At 34.4% G+C, this 15,711-nt stretch overlaps 1 protein-coding gene across 2 annotated transcripts; it reads right to left on the minus strand.

The window, feature by feature from the left end:
* Positions 1-3,663: 3,663 nt before the first annotated feature.
* Positions 3,664-9,583, minus strand: LOC110798355 (protein WVD2-like 1). Of its 2 annotated transcripts, XM_022003535.2 has the most exons (8): positions 9,359-9,583; positions 8,958-8,983; positions 6,991-7,447; positions 6,196-6,260; positions 5,668-5,749; positions 5,503-5,574; positions 5,301-5,411; positions 3,664-4,314 (listed from the first exon to the last, which is right to left on the minus strand). In XM_022003535.2, the coding sequence occupies exons 2-8, from the start codon at positions 8,978-8,980 to the stop codon at positions 4,048-4,050; spliced, it is 1,077 nt and encodes a 358-aa protein (XP_021859227.1). In that variant the 5' UTR covers positions 8,981-8,983; positions 9,359-9,583; the 3' UTR covers positions 3,664-4,047. The 2 variants fall into 2 exon arrangements, with proteins under 2 accessions (XP_021859227.1, XP_021859228.1); XM_022003536.2 differs by lacking the exon at positions 8,958-8,983 and having other exon boundaries at positions 9,359-9,582.
* Between the last annotated feature and the right edge of the window lie 6,128 nt (positions 9,584-15,711).

The raw sequence follows: 15,711 nt of genomic DNA on the forward strand, positions 1-15,711 counted from the left end.
ATGAGTTCCGTCTACATGATGTATGCAATGGGGAAAGAGGGCCCGAAGACAAGAGAGGAATCCACAAACATGATGTACGTGGACCTCGTGGTAAATGGGAGGAATGCTCGAGCCATGGTAGACACTGGCGCCTCTCACAACTTTGTGACCGAAACAGAAGCCCGAAGATTGGGGTTAGTGCTCAAGAAAGGAGGCGGTAGCATGAAATCCGTCAACTCCAAAGCCAAGCCGATTCTCGGTGTGGCAGAACAGGTGGAAGCAAAGTTGGGAGACTGGGAAGGAAAAATGAACTTCACTGCCGTCAACATGGACGACTTCAACCTTGTGCTTGGATTGGAGTTCCTCCGCACCAGCAAAGCAGTTGTAATGCCTCACTTGAATTCTTTGCTTGTAGCAGGTGGACAAACTTGTCTAGTTCGAAGTACAGGTACCCCCACAAAGACAAAAGAGAAGGGTCGATTCCTTTCGGCAATGCGAGTGATGGAGCCACTCAGAAAGGCGACATCTCAGATACCCCCTCGCATCAGAAACAAGAGACAAGATGCAAGCTCAAGCCAAACCGCTTCGAGCCAGAAACCAAAAACAAGGAAGACTTGGATTCACAAGACTCACCAGCCTACCGAGACACAACAAGATTCAAGAAGACTCCAGCAACCGCCATCAACCAACGGCGCAGAGAAGACTACAGAGTTTAGAATAGGAGCTTTTTCTTTCATCTTTTGTAACTCTTGTAAGTCGACGAGGGCGTCGATTGCTTAAGTGGGGGAGGATGTTAGAATCCAACCTTCCTTTACTTGTATTTCTCCTTTCTATTGCTTTCTAGGATCTTTCTAATAGTTTTCTAGGCTTTAGGAAGAATTATTATGTTACTGTAATTCCAGTGTTCACTGGGACAATTTAGCTAATTCAAAATAAACCTCTATGAGGGGTATGAACCAATACCTCTCACCAGAAGTTGCCTTTGCTTAATTCATGTGTTGTTGCTAGCCTTTATAGATATTGTGCTGTCGCATGCTTTTAAGCTTTCCAAGACCCATCAAAATCCCTTGCAAAACAGATACACTCTCGTCGTCGGTCCCGCTTGTGCCTGCTGTGCGCACACAAGCGCCCCGATCGACCCTCGACCCTCGCTCTTGTCGCCAATAGGCAAGAGTGCCCATTCTAAAGCAGACATCCGCTCGTGCCCCGAGCCTTGAGATTCACTTTCCGCACAAGGCTTGCGCCCTTGCCGTCCCATAGGCAAGAGCGCGCCGCACGGATCGAGTGGAAACATATTTGACTCACAACGGATATAGGTTCCCTTGTGATCCCTGATGTGGAGATCGCTAAACGTACATCAAGCGGAGTAGAGATTGAGAGTTCGGGGGACGTTTATTAATACGTGGAATGCCCAGCATTAGCCCACGCGACGGTCCTTACTAGTTCAATGTAACGACAACAGGACATGCGTTATGCTACATTACTACTATGAATTGATTTTAATGCACATATATTCACTAAACAGATGTCAAAATAATGATTTAGGTTAATTCAAGGTGTTTAGCAATAAACCAGTTTGTCAAAGAATTATCTGATTTAGGCATGAGTAATATAGAAGATCAGAAATTGTTGTGATTGTAACAGCTATGTATTTTCTCTAAATTGTTCTCCCCTGTTAAAAAAAGTTTTAAAAAAAATTATAAAAAGGTACAGAATTGATATCAATTATTAGAAATGTAGGTATTAATTGAAAATTTTTAATAACTTAGGTAGTAATTGACAAACTCCTTAAAAATGTACTTCCCCTGTTTCTTTTTGTTCTTTACGTTTTCCTTTTTGGGTGTCTCAAAATGTTCTTTACATTTCCTTTTATATTATCACATAAATGTTTTAATATTCTAACAAAATTTATGTCAAATGATTATTTTAACCAATTAAATTCATTGGGTCTTTTAATCTCTCACACTTTTCTACTGGGACTTTAAATTTTTCTCATTTTCCCAATATCCTAATTTTGATAAGAGTAAAACATTATAAATAAACGTAATTTTTCTTGTTTAAATTAAAAAAAATAGAGGGATCTCAATGCACATTAATTAGTCGTTAATAAACGTGTAAAAAGCCAAATGTAGAGAACAAAACGAAACGGAGGGAGTAGGTAGTAATTGACAATTTTTCATAGAAAAAGTGAAAGAAACTTGAACAAATTCAAAAAAAAAAAGGTCAGGCTCAAAGAGCTGCCAAACGGTATTCCCCAGACAGAGTTGTCAAAAACAGAGAAACCGACCTGAACCGACCTGTATTTTTAAGTACCTAAACCCGACCCGAGACCCGAAATGTTGTTAAAATAGGAAACCCGTAACTCGACTGTATCCAACCCGTTAAGACGGACGAACAATTTCGACCCGTTAATGCATGACCCGGACCCGAACCTGGCACCCGACCGCAAAAAAAATCGATGCAGAACTGAGTCAACAGACCCGACCAAAAATGACCCGAACCCGATTCAACACCCGATCCAATGCCAACCTGAATCGATTATAACCCGATGAAACCTGTTATTGACCCAACTCGTGACAACCCGTTACCTGATTTTACACGACCTGTTAACAAACCGATTTTTCATTGACCTAACTAAATAATAACTTTTTTTTTTTGAGGGAACTAAATAATAACTTAAATCAAGTTAATGTTATTTTTTATAATTACCTAATCTAGAACAAGTGAAAAGCGTTAAACCAAATTTAACCAAATTCGACTCGTTAAGACCCGAACCCGAAATTGTACCCGACTAGAAAAGACCCAACCCGAACCCGACATATACCGAAATGAAAAATTAACCCGACATGTCCCAACATATAATCAACCTGACCGAACCCAACCTGCACCCGGGAATAAAATGACCTGACATAACCCGACACCCGAGATGACCAGACCCGGACCCGACTCGAGTAACCGTTTTAACAGCTCTATCCCAGATGAAGAAGTCTAAATCACATGTTCAGTTTTGCACAAAATGAAAATTCCACAAGTTATTTTTATTAAAGGGATAATACAAAACAATTCACATTGGTACGAAAGAAAATGGCTATATATTTCCATAAATTAAGAAATACAAGATACATCATTTTATTTTAGATAATACAGAGGCGGCACACCAAGAATGGCAGATTTTGGTGGTGGAACTGGATACTGGATGAGTGATACACCCCGCAAGCGCCTATAACTGATTTGAGATCACAAATATGAACATGTACTGTCTAAAAACATTGAGAAATGCAAGAATAGTTTTGTAATTAGATTTATGAACATATTGAAATATTTATAGTTTTGAGAACGAAGTTAGAGGTTTAGACCAAGTTACGAGGAAGTGTAGTTAGCTGCTTCAGCCGCAATGAACTAATTTTTGTGGTAGTGGTTCTGTAGCAGAAGCTTTGTCCAGGTTATTAGTGAAAATATACAGTTTAAGCATCACCCTTGTTAGATTGAGAAGGCTTCTTGTTCTGAACCAAAACAGGCAAAATCATAATGTAACTTTGTATGTAGTGAAGTATACCTTGAGCAAACAGTACATTGGCATGTAATAAGATTACAGTTCAAGTCGTAAAATCTGTAAATGCAAACAGGTAAAATCTGTAGAATAGAGAACAGGATAGTAATGCAGAACATGAAAATACAAACACATCAAACCAATAAATCTGTGTTAACAAATAGTTAGATCACATCCCCATTAATCCAACAATCACAAGGACTTGATGACTCTTTAATGGTATACATTATGTACTAATATAAGTTACAGAGATATACAACACATGTCACTCAAAAGAAAAAAGAAACACTGGAAACGAGTCAGTCAGAAAATAATCAAGGTTGAAAGAAAAGGACTGGAGAAAGGTCATTTTCTTTTCCCTTCCGAAGGTTGTTTTCTTTTCCATATCTCCCTTCCTGGTACCTTTCTTCAGGAATAAGAGCACAAAAAAAAGGAACAAAAATGCTAAAAAGTCAAGAAATTCCAAAATCTCGACCCACACGTACGTTACCACAAGTAAGCCTACTGACCATTGACCATCAAGAAAGAACAGCAATATCTGGGTTGCTCTTCTCTGTCATCTTAGAAGTTATTTTGGTGGTCTCCTTCACCTGCTTCAACCGACTCTTAACAAGCGGATCCTTCTTCTTGAGGCTGGAGCTAATCGGGGTCGAACTTTCTCTTTGGCTGCCTAAGCTGCGCCTTGATGCCCGTAAATTACTTTTATCCTCGGAAGGTGAGCTAAATGCATCACTGCAGCTCTTTCTGCGTCCAAATTTAGGTGATACAGCACGAGTTGTAGGAAGCTAGGATGCCAATTGAAGATGCAAGTCAGTTAATTGTACCCTCAAAAAACTTTTGTACATTTACTTTTATGAGAATCTGCCATGTTATCGAGTCAACTAAGGCATTAACGTAGGTATTTTTGAGCGGGAGAAACAGACTTAGAAAGGAGATCCTGGCATATTCCCCACTGACAACAAGCAAATCTTGTTTTACTACCTAATGATCAAATCTGTACATCGTGAAGATGATAGAGAAGTTCATCTAACATCATAGAAAAGGGGAAAAAAGAGAAAAATAATTCGAACAACAAACAAGACTTGGATAAAATACCTACAGAAGATCCAAGAAATAGCTGAATTAATGGAGCAGAACACTAGTGTATTTAGCTCAGTTCCGAATCATAAATCACATCCAGATTTTGACAATGAAAACCTCTCGACCCTTGTGATAACCATAGAGAAGCAGATGTTTTCTTTTCCATTTTTTTGGTGCTACGAATGAAGAAGAATTAAAAGATGCAAGAGTACCAGGGATTTAACAAAGCCAGGTTTACCAAGAGGATGGCAAAGCTGCAAAAAACAGGCAAGTACTTTCGGGTTCAAAATTGTAAAGTCACTTCACACTTTGTGGGTGCCAAGAAGTTAACATAAATCAATTTGCATTTCTCACTTCTCAATGCACTAAAATGTTGAGATCATACGTGACATCAAAGAATCAAAGCTAGTGGTTGGCGAAAACATTGAAACTGAGTCACACACAGCCTACTGCCAAGACACTTCACACTTTGCAGCATAGCACACAGCCAATGTGGCATGAGAAATTTGAAATTCACAAGTTAAAGAAGAAAAACACAGACAAAAGAATTTTCAATGATAAATTTATAAAAATAATTGTTACTCACGAAGTGCAGAGAGCAAGCATCTTATAAACACAAACAAAACAATAATTAGACTTGGATTTAAGTAATGATACAAATGGGGAAAAGAAGGGGAAAAAGGTCGTATACCTTCTTAAGCTCTCTCTTGGGTGGAGGCTTCTCATAGTAGAAATTGGGAACTGGATTAGCCCTGAACATCATGTTTTTCCTAAGCTGCTTTACAGCTGCTTCTTCATCTTCCTAAGAAACAAAATGTCGATATACAGTGAATATATTTCCTGTCAATTTAACATGACTCTTTAAACTCCATATATCTGATGAATGGTTATACCTTAGTCCTAGCTTCATACTCCAGTTTCTCTGCCTCTAAAGCTTTGCGTTTCTCCTCCAATTTTGCGTAGTACTAGAAAGGAGAAATTAGACAACTGAAGGATTAGACTAATTCTAAACCATGAAATTTTCATATCAACTTAAATCCCAGATTCATCAAAGTTACCTCTCTTCGTTTCTCCAAACGTTCAGTACAGGTGAAAGTAGGAGCTACACCGACAGTAGTTCTGGATCTTGTAGTCCTTGCTCTATGAAAGGTTAAGGACTAGCAACAAAGTGAACCGAATTCAAACCGTAGCAATAAGACTATTTTCAAGACTCCTAAAATAAAAGCCTACATAATAAGGCAAAAGTTCCATACAGACATATAATTAACATATAACCCCAGAATGGCCAAGAAGAACATCTCTAATTATGTCTTATTTGACTTTGGAAACTCTGTAGAAAACTTGCACTTCAACTAGAAGACATAAGACATAGTACAAGTTTTAAAGCAATTTCAACAAACAGTTGAAGTGTCGATATAACCGTTAAAAGCCCCTAATTTCTCAAAATAGCATATAGATGGGGACCACTTGAAGTAGAAAAGAACTTGGAACAAGTTGACACAGAATAAGATAATACAATCACTAACAATCCTCTCATCAGGTCAAATGGGGAAAAGCCAGACTAGTTTAGTTGAAATAAAGGATACGAAGATGCCACGGACCAATTGTCTTCATCGTCAAATGGTTTCCTTCCTAAAAACGGGGTAGTCGGCTGCAAAAAGTCACAAAAGTTGAGTCAGCATTGCAAATGTAAGCAAGGTTATAATTTATAAACTTGTATGATGATCCTGATAATATCCAGTAGTGCAATTTCACAAATTTTTAAAAGGAGAATGGACAACCTACAAACCATCAGGGTCATAAGCATTCAACTAAAAAGTTTCAGTTATAGCATAATGTGGTAACACTGACCCAACCCGAAAGGCCAAAACCCTGTCAAATCCAATCAAAACTGACTTGAAATATAGAAAGCCCATAAATAATAAAACATAGGAAGCTGTAACTCAAACTGCCCCAACACTACTATGTTTTTCAAAGATGACGCACATATACACTATTTCAAGTTAGTACTGCAGATGTGAAGTTACATTGGCAAACATATCTGTAAGAAACTGTTAAACTATTTGATATTTTCCATGTACCAAAGAGTCTCCCATGCCATTCCAACACTAACTACACGAACAACCCTCTTTATTGAGAAGCTTTCATAGGCAAAAAGAAGACTCCCTAATGTCTCCTCGCCGATTCTAAAGCGATACTATAAAAGGACCTAACCAAATCAAGATGACAAGTTAGCCCGTTGTTATCTGATATAGAGGAGCACATAAAAAATACGTTATCTCCATGCAAATTCTACTTTGACAAAGTCAAATATCTCAGCTTAATTTCATTAGTCACAAAGATGACAACAACTGAGTCAGGCACTGAATTTCATTAGTCACCTGTGATTTTCGGGAGGAACTAGGAGACTTTGAATTGCTAGGAGATGGAGAAACAGGAGTTTCAACTGCTTTGGGACTCTCCCATACTTGCTTATCAACATTAGTAGGTTTCTGAGGAGTGTTCTTCATCCGAAAGTTTCCAGCAGCTACTGCTCCTGTGGCTTTATCAGTGGAGCTCAATTTCTGATCCACAGCTATAGGAGATTTCATCTCAAGCTTTTCAGTATCGAGATTGGCGCTCTTATTGGCCAAAACCTCTTGTTTTTCACAATTCTTTTCAGCACGCGGGACCTCTGAGGTGCATTCCTTCACCTCACAGTCCTTTAATTCAGTGTTGCCTTCAGGTGATTTAGGATTTTCCTCTTGGTCTGAATCGGCAGAAACTTTTGGCTGAACCCTGGCAAAAGGGGACTTATTTTGCTCTATACGTACGCCTGTAACTTCTCTTCCCATTACACTGCACATTACACAAACAGAAAATTGATACTGTTATATCTCTGCTATAAGATTAATTACAGTCTAGGAAGCGCACAGTCACATCAAAGAAAAATGTACTTGAACGTTGAACATTAGTATCACTAAGATACCAAAATGAGCAATCACTTATCCACACATCTCTCAAGAATCTACATTGTTCTTATACAGAGTAACATATAACGCAACATCCATTGATCTATCTTTTTCTCTTTTGATTAAGTCATGGTATTTAAAACAACAAACGGACACTAACACGCTATTAGCAACGTCCCAAATAAGGATTTTACACGAAATCTTAACAAAACAACAAAACTTGTGTTCATTAAGAAAAATAACACGAAGGTTGGATAATTTTTACTGAACATGGCACTTTTTTTACATTTTTTACAAAGACTCACCAAATGTTCCACATAATTCCTTGTATTTATCCCCCGCATGATCCTTGGTATAAAGATCCACATTTAGCTAGAAATTATTGCATAATTCACGACCACTACATCATCCCCAAAAATATTCAAAATATTATAAATACAGCGGGCAAATTATTATTGCATAGTTCAAGACCACCAGGACATTTCCAACAATGAAAGAAAGACATGTTGGAGAAACCGTCATAGATTAGAACTAATCCTAAGTCCTACTCCAAAATACCTAAAGTCCATAATTGGTCCGGATCGTGAATGACGTGGTGACTCTAAACCACATAACATTATTTTCTCATTTCGCACAAGAATTGTTTAACAAACATAGATTAGAACTAATCCTAAGTCCTACTCCGTAATACCTAAAGTCCATAATTGGTCCGGATTGTGAATGAGGTGGTGACTCTAGACCACATAGCATTATTTTCTCATGTCGCACAAGAATTGTTTAACAAACATATGTTAGATATATATCCTACCATTCAATTATTGATTTTCTCAATTTCCCTCCGCCAGCTTCCCTTTTCTTTCTCACAGAGAAAATCTTAATTTTTTTTAAGAGGTATGAATTCTTCAAATGTCCATCAATTCCATCGAACAGTAAATATATAGTTTTAAAAAAGATGGAACGAATAATTCCAAATTCCGTGAGGGTTTTACTTGGTCTAAATTGACTTTGAAAGGGAAATTTGAAAGGATCAAACTAATTTAAGAATAATTTCCAATAATTAAACGTTCTAACATCATAAACAGGAAAATTAGCACAATCTTACAAGCAACCAGATCAAACGCATAATCTTAAAAACATAAATTAATAAAACAAGAAAACAGCATATTACATGTAACAAGAAAGCTACAATCCAGCATATGTAAAAACAAACAAATAAATTATCCATGCCAAAAAAACAAAAAATGCCAACTAAATTATTTTTGGCGGACAATGAGAGGTTTTATCAGGACCCAATGAAAAATCTAACAAAACCACATCACATTTAAAAAATTAAAAAAAAAGGGGGAATTTTTTTTGAAAAGATAACTGCATGAATATTCCATAATTGTACTCCGTACCTTCTTTGCTTTCCCAGAATCATCTCCTTTAAACAACAATTAATAAATTAGAAATTATTTTCAACACCCAAATAATAGATACACCCAACAAAAATGCGAGCAATCTAATAACGGAAAGAGGGCAGCATATCCTGAAATTTTTGGGGGAAAAAAGCTAAAAAAGGGAGGGGATGGTTTTTCCAAAAAAAATAATAATGAAAATCAGAGCTCGCAAGAAAGAAAAAATTAAAAAAAAAAAGGTAAAAATACACAAAAAAGCAAGTAATGTGGAAGATAAAGACAAAAACATTATTAAACTCAGAAAAAATGGAAGATAAATCATGATAGATCAAGCAGCATTGCAGAAATGACAAAAATAAATAAAGGGAAAATTAAAATGAGGGAAGAAAAAATGAACTTACGCTATGGAGCTCGGATCTGAGAAAGATCTCGAACCTCAAGCTTTTATTTTCTCTCTATTTTTTTTTTTGTTTAGTTGATTTCTTCTCCTGTTTCTCTCTCCTGTTCAGAGGAAAAAACTCAATAAATTGGCGAAAATATTTTGATTTTCTGATTATTTTATGAGAGAGAAGGGGATATTGGGGAAGACAGAGAGGGGGAGAGAGAGAAAAAGGCTTAAACCTGTGGTTTGTCGTGCCGGTGTTTATTTATAGTCAAATTTCCACTTAACCATTTAACATCCCTTTTTATTTCGGGGCCTTCTTATTTCTTTTTGTTTTAATGGATTTGACGCCGTTACCTAACACCATTTCACCAACGTCAGTTTGCTACGGAGTACTCCGTATTTGCTAAAACCCTCTTTGTTTTCACAAATTCTTATTTATAAGGGTTGTACAATAAATATTGTACACTGGAGTAAAAGTTAACTCAAAATGCGTAAAAGTTAAACTTATATATGTAAAAGTTATCAATTTTTTAGTCATAAATTTTTTCATTTTAATAAAATTTATTTCTTCAAAATCACTAATAATGTATAAAATTAATCATTAAACTCTTTAAAATGTTTATCTATCAACTTTTTTTTTTACTAACATAAAAGTTAATCAAAACTAAGTTAAAGTTACAAAAAAATGGGTAAAAGTTATCTTGGTGTACAATAAATTTATTGTACACCTTGTGCGCGCAAGACCTTTTGCTTTATTTTGGCCCTCTCTTTTAATTTTTTTTTATATTAAAATGTATAATCGGCTATCCAACTCTCTCACCGTATTGCTAATTAGTCTTATAAACACGCAATTTGTGCAAATATAAGAAACACATTTATGTTATTACATTTAAATCTGAAATAACATGTAAAAAATATAATATAAACGCGATGCGTGCGAGTATAAGAAATATATAAGTTAGATAGAGTCAAACGCATATAAACGGATTAATTAAAATGGTAAGAATTTATTTAAGGGGCTAGATTGATTAAAATGTTTCTTTGGGCTTTTCCTATTGGATAGGTTGTCATATATCTATCTATCTATCTATACTCCGTATTATACTAAAAGAGAGGAAATCAATGTGGTGACAAATGTCACTCATTGATTCGCCTCTCTTTTTAATTAAAAGAATTAATCTATTTTTTTTAGGGAATTAGAATATTTTATTTAAGGAAGTATATTATTTATTTTGATTACAAATCCTAAAGATTCTGTTGATAATATACATTCTAAAAACATTTTCCGACAAACAAATCAATTATACGGAATATATATTTCAGTTCATTATCATATTACGAAATACGTAGTATGTTTTTGCTTATAGTCCAATATCATATTACAAAGTATGTTTTCAAAGTACGGTTTATGGAATTATTCTCTACAATTTAAAGAAACAATTCCCAAACTCTTCCACTGTAAGACCACCGCCCAAACCAATGCAAATCGATCTATAACATCAAAAACAAAAAAGTAATTCAATACCAACAACTAAACCTGATCAAAAGTCGGGTCGGGCCGGGTTCGGACCGGGCCTAGGGTACAAAAATCTGCCCATTATGTCGGGCCGGTCCGGGTCAAACTTCGGGCCAATTTTTTGTGCCCAAAACGCGCTATTTCGGGCGAAAAATGGCGGGCTTTTCGGGCCATTTTCGGACCGGGCCAATTTTATATCTAAAAGTGTTGTTTAACGTTGCCCAAAGCCCGCATTCTTTTTAAAAAAGTTCGGGCCGGGCCAGGCCCGGAAATCAGGCCGAAATATCCTGCCCAAAACCCGGTATTTTTCGGGTCGGGACCCATGTTGATTAGCTCTACCAACAATGTCAATAATCCATAGAAGAACTCCATTGTTCAACATGCATTAAACAACACGAAGAACAACCGAACAAGGTTGAAAGAAAAGTTGGTTATTTTTATTAATAGCGGCATAACGCCTGTTTAATAGAATCAAACAACTAAGACACTATTTCTTTTTAATAGCGTCTGTTTAATAGAATCAAACAACAAAAAGTATTGCATACTAAATATTTACGTTCAAGTAAATTTGAACTATCTAAACTATTGTGCAAATAGTTTGTCGTATCTAAATAGATTAAACAACACGAGGAACAACCGAACAAGGTTGAAAGAGAAGTTGGTTATTTTTATTAATAGCGGCATAATGCCTGTTAATAGAATAAAACAACTAAGACACTATTTCTTTTTAATATCGCATGTTTAATAGAATCAAACAACAAAAAGTATTGTATACTAATTGTTTACGTTCAAGTAAATTTGAATGGAATACTTACCATCTAAACATTGCGCAAATATTTTGTTGTATCTAAATAGATTATAAAAAAATATCACTATTGCAATTATTGTGCATAAGTATAAATTTATTTGTCGTATTTAAGGAAAAATATGCACTTGAAATATATTGTTGGTTGTTATAAATAGTAAATATTCTTTTGATATTGAACATCTTCAAAATTTTACATATAAATGTAAATTATCAAGATTCCATTCTTAAAGTTCATATATTTATGTATAAATAAATAAGTATGTTATTTTCCTTAAACTAAAAATCTGACTACATGGTGCTGACAAGTATACCTGTCTCTTTTATTTGCTCATTTTATAATATAGAAAATTATATTACACATAAATATAATAGATAAATTATTGTCATACTAGGCTGAATGCATTATATTTCATGGTAACAATGACTTACCAATATGAAAAATTAATTTTTTAAAAAATTCAATGTTTTACGTATGTAGGAAATTGACACCTAATATCTTAATTATATGGAGTACTACCTAAAAAAATTGTATCTTATCATGTATATTTTTCTTAAATAATATATCATGAATATTTTATTATGGAATACAATTTTATGCAATATCTTTATACACAATATAATAATATAATTCACAACATTACTAACATATATACATACTTATTTAATCCATTATACAATTTTATGGAACATTCTCACGTCTTTATAGAATGGAACTGAATATCTATACATATTTTTAAAATAAGAATTATAAACAAACATCTTATTATTGTTACTAATAATATGTATTGCATAGTAATTTCTTAGAGGGAATAATTTATGTAAGGTTACACAACATATGAATCTTAAACTTAAATTATTTTTATATTTGATAAAATGTAATATTATAGAAAAACAATTAAATTTTAATGCAACTTTGCGATAAATTAAAATTAGTTTACCTTCCCTATATAATATAATCAAGGAACGAAAACAATTTTTGTCTACCAAAGAATAAAAGCATTTTAGTATATACTACTCTTCGTTCTTTTTAGCGCTACTATGTTATTCATATTGACCAAAATCGTGGAATACTCAACAACCAATTTGACAATACAACAATAAGCTGTTAGTAATAATTTGTTAATGGTTGTTTTAATTTTTATTATGAACCTTTTACGAAGTATACAATGGAAACATACCAATGAAATACGAACACTCTATCCAAATAAAGTAACTAATATCTAAGATATTATGACTTTACGAGAAATATTATTCTCAATTACATGACATTATTATCTACAATATCTCCATATATATATATGTTAAATCATAATTAAAATAAAAAATTCGGTGGAACATATTTAATGGACATTCATCTGTCTCCGCCCTGTTTAAACGTGAATATGTAGTGATTTGATAAGTGATGAACATTTATAGAGATAAAACAATATTCTCCATGGTGACGTGGTGGGTTTGGTTTTGAGTTTTAGCCAATGTAGTTTCTTTCTTCATAAATACAATCCACAAAGTACAACCAATTTTTTAATTTTATTTTGATCACATAAAAACAAATGGAATAAAGAAAAATGGAGGTAGGGTGAATTCTTTTCACCTTATTTAAAATAAATTTAAATTTATCTAAACTTATTGGATTTGGACTTGATTAAATCTAATAGACCTAATTAACCTTATTGAATTTGATCATAACTGATTTCAAAAGAGTAAACTTGAATAGAGCAAGTAACAAAATGAGGTGGGCAACAAAATGATACGGGTAACGCAATAAAAAAAAATGACATAATATCTAAACATATAACTTTTTTTTTCAAGGGTGAAAAAAACACATATGTAATATAAGTTATAATCCTGTGTTCCGAATATTTCCATAATTTTTATAGTTAATAAAATATTTTGTTAATAAAATAAGTTTAACATTTTTAAAAGTGAGTAGATATACTGCACATTTTATATAGATTCATATTTAAATTTTAAAGTTACAATGTAAGGTAAAACAAATTTCGGATAAGATACATTATTTGTAGTGGGATAATAACTAGAGATGACCAACGTGGCGTGTTGGATGGATCATGAGTGAGTTTGGTGGGTCGTGGGGCGGGGATAATTAACACACAAACCTCGGCAGTTAAATCAGGGTGAGTCGAGTTGTGGGTTGTGTCGGAAAAAATGGACAAAGTACATGATGGGTCGTGGGTTACATGGGTCGTGGTGCGTTGTGCGTGTCGAGTGGGTCCAATGGGTTTGGTGGGTTACGCCAGGTTTAGGCCAGATGTGACTCCGATGGTCAGGGAACGATGGAGCTCTCCGACCAGCAGACGTGTTGCTCTACTCTTGGAATCGGGGCTATGATGTGTGTGTTGACTTGATGGATCATCTCCTTTGATACAATCTGGGTTGTCTGGCTTTGTCCCGGGCCGGGTTGTGACTGATGCGGCTTTCGGAAGCGGGTCAAGTACGAAGCACGTTGCAGGTAGGGGTGTAAGTGGATTGAGAAAAGTCCAAAGTCCAATCCAGTCCAGTCCAAATTTGTCGGACTGGATCGGACTTGAAATTTTTTGGATCGGACTCGGACTCAAATTACCAAATCCAATTATTTTTGGACTGGACTTGGACTCAACCTTTTGGAGTCCAAAAATCCAATTAAGTCCAAAGTTTTAAGATTTTATTTATAGATAAATATTTGTAATTTAAAAACTATTGTGAAATATGTGATTTTTGGGCCTTATTTACTATGTGCAACAAAAAACAACAAAATATTACACTCCATATAAAACTCATAACCCAAAAATATTATGTCAACCTCTTTCTCTTCCGCTTTCTCTCGTCGGCTGTGATGGTTGATTATTGAGTTTTAATATATTTAAAGTTATGTTTTTTTAAGAACTGAAACCTTTTTTTGGCTAAGTGTTTAATGTGTATAACATATTGTTATTTACAATTATATCTATTGCTTAATGGCTATTTATAATTCCTTTATAAAGGAGTGACTTATAATATAGGTGTTAAATCATTTAATAACCACTATTTGATACTCGTGTACGGAGTATTTTATTTTATGTGTTAGAAAAGTTACCCGGTAACAGAATTATTTACAATTATTTTCAAACCGTTTGAGTTAAAAAAAAAAATTTAAAAAATAAAACTTAAATCATTTTTTTTTTCAAAAAATAAATTGGATCGGATCGGATTGGACTGGATTCGGACTCAATAATTTTTTTATGGATCGGATTGGATCGGACTCGAAAAAAGTTTGGATCGGACTTGGACTCAATTATCCAAGTTCAAAAAATTTTGGATTGGATTTGGACTTGGCAAAGTCCAATCCAGTCCATCCAATTTACACCCCTAGTTGCAGGGCCATTGGTTATGGCTTTCTTCCGTTCTCTTTCTCTTCTTTGGGGCAGCTGGATAAGAATGTTGTTGCGTTGTTGAAGCGGATCCAGAAGTTTTCTAGGACACATTACATTGGGGCTCGTGCTGCTCATATTTTTACCAGGATAGGCTTTGCTATAGCTAGAGGAGTTGGGACCCAGATTGTATCTCGGCTTCCCACTAATTATTTGTAAAATATGAAACTTTTTTGGCATTTGATTAATAATAATAATAATAATAATAATAATAATAATAAAAATAATCTAAATATATTATATATGTAAAGGAGACATATTTGCTGAATTATTAGAGCGCCACATAGGAAATCTAATGGTTTCGGCCAATGAAAAGTAAGATTCCTAATTTATTTTTGAATTAAAAAAATTGTGTGCCACGTAGATAATTAATTAGGTGTCCTATAGATATTTTAATTAATTAATTACTAATCTATACAACTCCATCTAAAATCAAACACTCTAATAATTAAGAAAATAAATCTAAAATAAAATAATCCAAAATCAAACACTTATCTAAAATAAAATTCAATCCTAAAGCAAACATTAATCCAATGTTAGAGCGCCATGTAGGAAATGGTTTCGGCCAATGAAAAATAAGATTCCAAAATTATTTCTGAATTAAAAAAGTCGAGTGCCACATAGATAAATAATTAGGTGCC

This window comes from Spinacia oleracea, chromosome 4 (genome assembly GCF_020520425.1).
Source record: "Spinacia oleracea cultivar Varoflay chromosome 4, BTI_SOV_V1, whole genome shotgun sequence".
NCBI lineage: Eukaryota > Viridiplantae > Streptophyta > Magnoliopsida > Caryophyllales > Amaranthaceae > Spinacia > Spinacia oleracea.

Excerpts from the sequence above, each read along its gene's own strand:
- LOC110798355 (XM_022003535.2), bottom strand. The coding sequence starts at position 8,980 with ATGATTCTGGGAAAGCAAAGAAG. Across the intron at positions 5,575-5,667 it reads GTTTGGAGAAACGAAGAGAG|TACTACGCAAAATTGGAGGA; the intron begins GTAACTTTGATG and ends TCTCCTTTCTAG. Across the intron at positions 4,315-5,300 it reads CCAAGAGAGAGCTTAAGAAG|CTTCCTACAACTCGTGCTGT; the intron begins GTATACGACCTT and ends TTGGCATCCTAG.